Raw genomic sequence first — 3,475 nt, forward strand, 5'->3', positions numbered from 1 at the left:
TTACTAAAATTAATAAAAATTATTGTAAATTTATCCTGTACCTTTTGTGTAACAAGACAGACACACCAGCACAGTGTGGAAGACAATGCCTTTACTTTTAAAACATTTCCCACATGGACATTGACTGTCAGTGCTCATTACTGTACTTACAAAACATTATCGTAATTTTATATTTTAATACAGTATTGTACAGTATTTTGAAAAATTCTGAATACGGTACAGTATTGCTCTCAAGTTTATTAAAGATCAGTATTAGGATGTGCCAGCATGAGGTGGTGTTTAAGGGAGGTGTTGTCTATATAACACTGAGGACAATATGGGCATGAGTATGGTTTCTCTCCGTTGTGAGTCAACATGTGGCGCTTCAAATTGGCTCCTTTAGCTGTGCGATATGAACAGTGCTGGCATTCAAATGGTTTTTCTCCAGTATGGATGCGAATGTGATGCTTTAGCACACTATCCTGAGCGGCACGAAATGAACAAAAGGAACAAGCAAATGGCTTCTCTCCAGTATGGATACGGGTATGTCTTTGTAGATTTCCTTTTTGAGAGGCACGGTAGGGGCAATAAGAACAAGAGTAGATCTTCTCCTTAGCCTCCCTTATAGCTCGTCGTTGAGTCTCACCACCTTGATCACCAACGGGCAAGACCTACAAAGACAAAGAGATTCCCATGTCACTTAGGGGTAGTTTTTAATCACTTGAATTTACCCTAACACTTATATATTTTTATACTTATACTGTACTGTACTGTATATGCCTATACAGTATTTGTTAGAATGCTTTATTAGACTGGTAAATGTTGAAAAATATACAAACCCACCTCGTTCGTCTTAAGATAATGATGAATTATTTATTCTCAGTGTGAATCTGCATATGTTCTTTTAGAATGTGTGAACGACTACTTCGGAAGGGACAAAGTGGGCAGTTGAATGTCATGTTATTGGAATGTGTACGAATATGATTCTGTAGATGAACTTTCTGAGAAGCTTTATAAGAACATAAGTGACAAGCATAGGGTTTTTCTCCACTGTGTGTTCGTAGATGCTTCTGAAGGCTGGTTTTTTGAGTTGCACGATATGGGCAGACCGGACATTCAAAAGGCTTCTCTCCAGTGTGAGTTCGACGGTGACGTTCATATTCCCATTTAGTAGCAAATGTCTTGTCACAGTCAGGACACTGGAAATACTTGGAAGACAATTGCTGCTCCGACCCACTGCTGTCCTTCGATGTAGAGTTGCTGCCCACCCAGCTTCTGGGCCAACCAGCCTATAAGAAAAGAATCCATCGATGGTTGTTGCTGCAGTGTAATACAATTTACTAAATTAAATTCTAATTTGTTGCAACACTACAGAAATTATCAATAAAAATATCCAAACTCTGTCACATTACTGTACCACAATACATAATTTTCACTGACCTCTAATTACCTTGTATAGTGTTTGGAACAAACATCAATAACGTAACTGAAAAAAGTTGCACCTTTTGATTTCTACAGCAGTACTGTAATGTCTTGTACATAACAAGTACACTATGTAGTAATTTTTTTTTTAATGTGTCTGACATATTCCATGTTATGTTCACTATAGAATGTCAAAAAAGTTCTTTGATATGTAAAAAAGCAATGCCATTTAAGAGCTTGCCAAAAATAACACCCTTACCAAGTTTCCAAGTAATTGAAATTAAAACAGGGGACTCAGTGGCCTTATAAAATTTGTCTGTAGATGTATTCGAGACAAAGTGGGGAGGGGGAGGGGGTTTCTGGCCTGATTTGGAAGCAACAGAAGGTTATAATCCAAATTTCCTCAAAACTTAAGTTCCTAGAATCGGGTTTGGGATAGGTAGCAAGGGCTTAAGAGACCAGGATGGCCAAGGGGATAGAAAAGGGTCTTAGAGGGTAAGATGGCCAGAGACAAAAAAAGGGGGGTGGTTTAGAGGCCATGAGAGAAAAGGGAAAAAAGAGTCTTAGAGGCCAGGATGACCAAGGGGACAAAAACGACAAAAACGACCTAAGAGGCTAGGATAGTCAGAGGTTCCAAAGACTAAGGCATCAGGGGGCAAAATGGGCAACGGTATCTCAAGAAATAAGGGTAAAAAAGAACAATAAGAGCACCAAAAACTTAGGGACCCACCATATCATAAATTGTAGGCTCCCTGAGCACTACTTTCCAAGCCCCATGCAAAGTCTCTGCCTTGACATATAACATGCTTGCATTATACAAGGTTGCCTTTGAACAGGAGATTCTGGACATGATAAGGGGTAGTTCCCTAGAAGTTATTCAAAAGAAAAGGACTTCAAGGAACCTTGTTTCTTTATACATTCCACAAATGTGTTTTCAGTAAAAATCAACAAACAGCACTACAGTACTGTACTCCTGCCTTGGAGCAAATGTTCATGTACAGTAACTAAGAACTTGGTGAGGCACTGACAAATTCAATTTAATGTACAACACCTCTGGAGTCAGAGATTAATTTTTGTTACTCTCAGATGTTTCCAAGGAATAGACACTGCATCCTGCTGTACTAGGATGTATCCAAGAAACCGATGATAACAACTGGTTTTTGATTTGGAGCCAAATTTTCCATAAAACTCATTCAGACAGATTGAAATAGTCTCAGAATAGCTAACCATGTAGAGAATATCTATGAATATTCTCAAGTGAGTTGCAGAAACTGTCACCCTAAAGCCCTTTTGCACTGCCTGCAGGACACATAATTCTTGAGGGAAATATAGTAATAAAATTTCCTGAAAACTAAGCAAACTTCCCAAATCAGAGACGAACAGACAATCTAATGTTCCACTGAAGAAACCTGGCAAGGTAGCACCTAGAGTTCCTTCCTATTCAGTAAGACACCTGTTCTAGTTATAACATGACCTGTTGAGTATCACCCATAACTATCCCTTGAAAATGGTAGTAAAGCACTGATGATGAAATAAGGCAGCTGTATTCTCTCACTCTCCTGTCCTTGCACATGTCAAGAGAGGGCAAAATTAGAAGCTAAGTTTTCCTCTCACACCCATGGGGCCAAGAGATGCTACTGGACCAGTGTACCCCCCCTCATGGAACATCAAAGACACCAGAGTCATTCTCATCTGGAATCACCTTACACTGTATTGTACACTGCAAAACATTATTCAACTTCAAGTAAACATTTTATTTTCTTCCTTACTGTAAGAATTGACACAATACTGTATCAAGTAAGACTGTATTACTGATGACATTACAGTAATTAATTATATTATTATAGAGTACTGTAGTATATAGATTTTAGAGGACATTGTTGGTTTCAGGATGCAGGGTTTTGCATTGCATTATGATATTTCTAATTTTGCTGTAACAAAATTATTTTGAATTAATTTATTTATTTATTTATTATTTTTATATTTTATTTATTTTCAATTTCAATAACAATCATGCTGCCTATTAAGGGCAGCATGGATACAGCACACTGAATACTATGTCTTCTGTATACAG

At 37.8% G+C, this 3,475-nt stretch overlaps 1 protein-coding gene across 1 annotated transcript; it reads right to left on the reverse strand.

Moving 5' to 3' along the window:
• Nucleotides 1-504: 504 nt before the first annotated feature.
• LOC121869878 (protein glass-like) lies at nt 505-2,206 on the reverse strand. The gene is made up of 2 exons (XM_042371443.1): nt 2,132-2,206; nt 505-1,268 (listed from the first exon to the last, which is right to left on the reverse strand). Exons 1-2 carry the CDS (start codon nt 2,204-2,206, stop codon nt 849-851), a joined length of 495 nt encoding a protein of 164 aa, XP_042227377.1. The 3' UTR covers nt 505-848.
• Nucleotides 2,207-3,475: the final 1,269 nt, after the last annotated feature.

Source organism: Homarus americanus, unplaced genomic scaffold (genome assembly GCF_018991925.1).
Source record: "Homarus americanus isolate GMGI-L3 unplaced genomic scaffold, GMGI_Hamer_2.0 scaffold14467, whole genome shotgun sequence".
Classification (NCBI taxonomy): Eukaryota; Metazoa; Arthropoda; class Malacostraca; order Decapoda; family Nephropidae; genus Homarus; species Homarus americanus.

Coding starts and splice junctions, on each gene's coding strand:
- LOC121869878 (XM_042371443.1), bottom strand. CDS start 2,206: ATGTTATATGTCAAGGCAGAGACTTTGCATGGGGCTTGGAAAGTAGTG. Junction 1,269..2,131: donor AGCCTACAATTTATGATATG/GTGGGTCCCTAA, acceptor CTTTTCTTATAG/GCTGGTTGGCCCAGAAGCTG.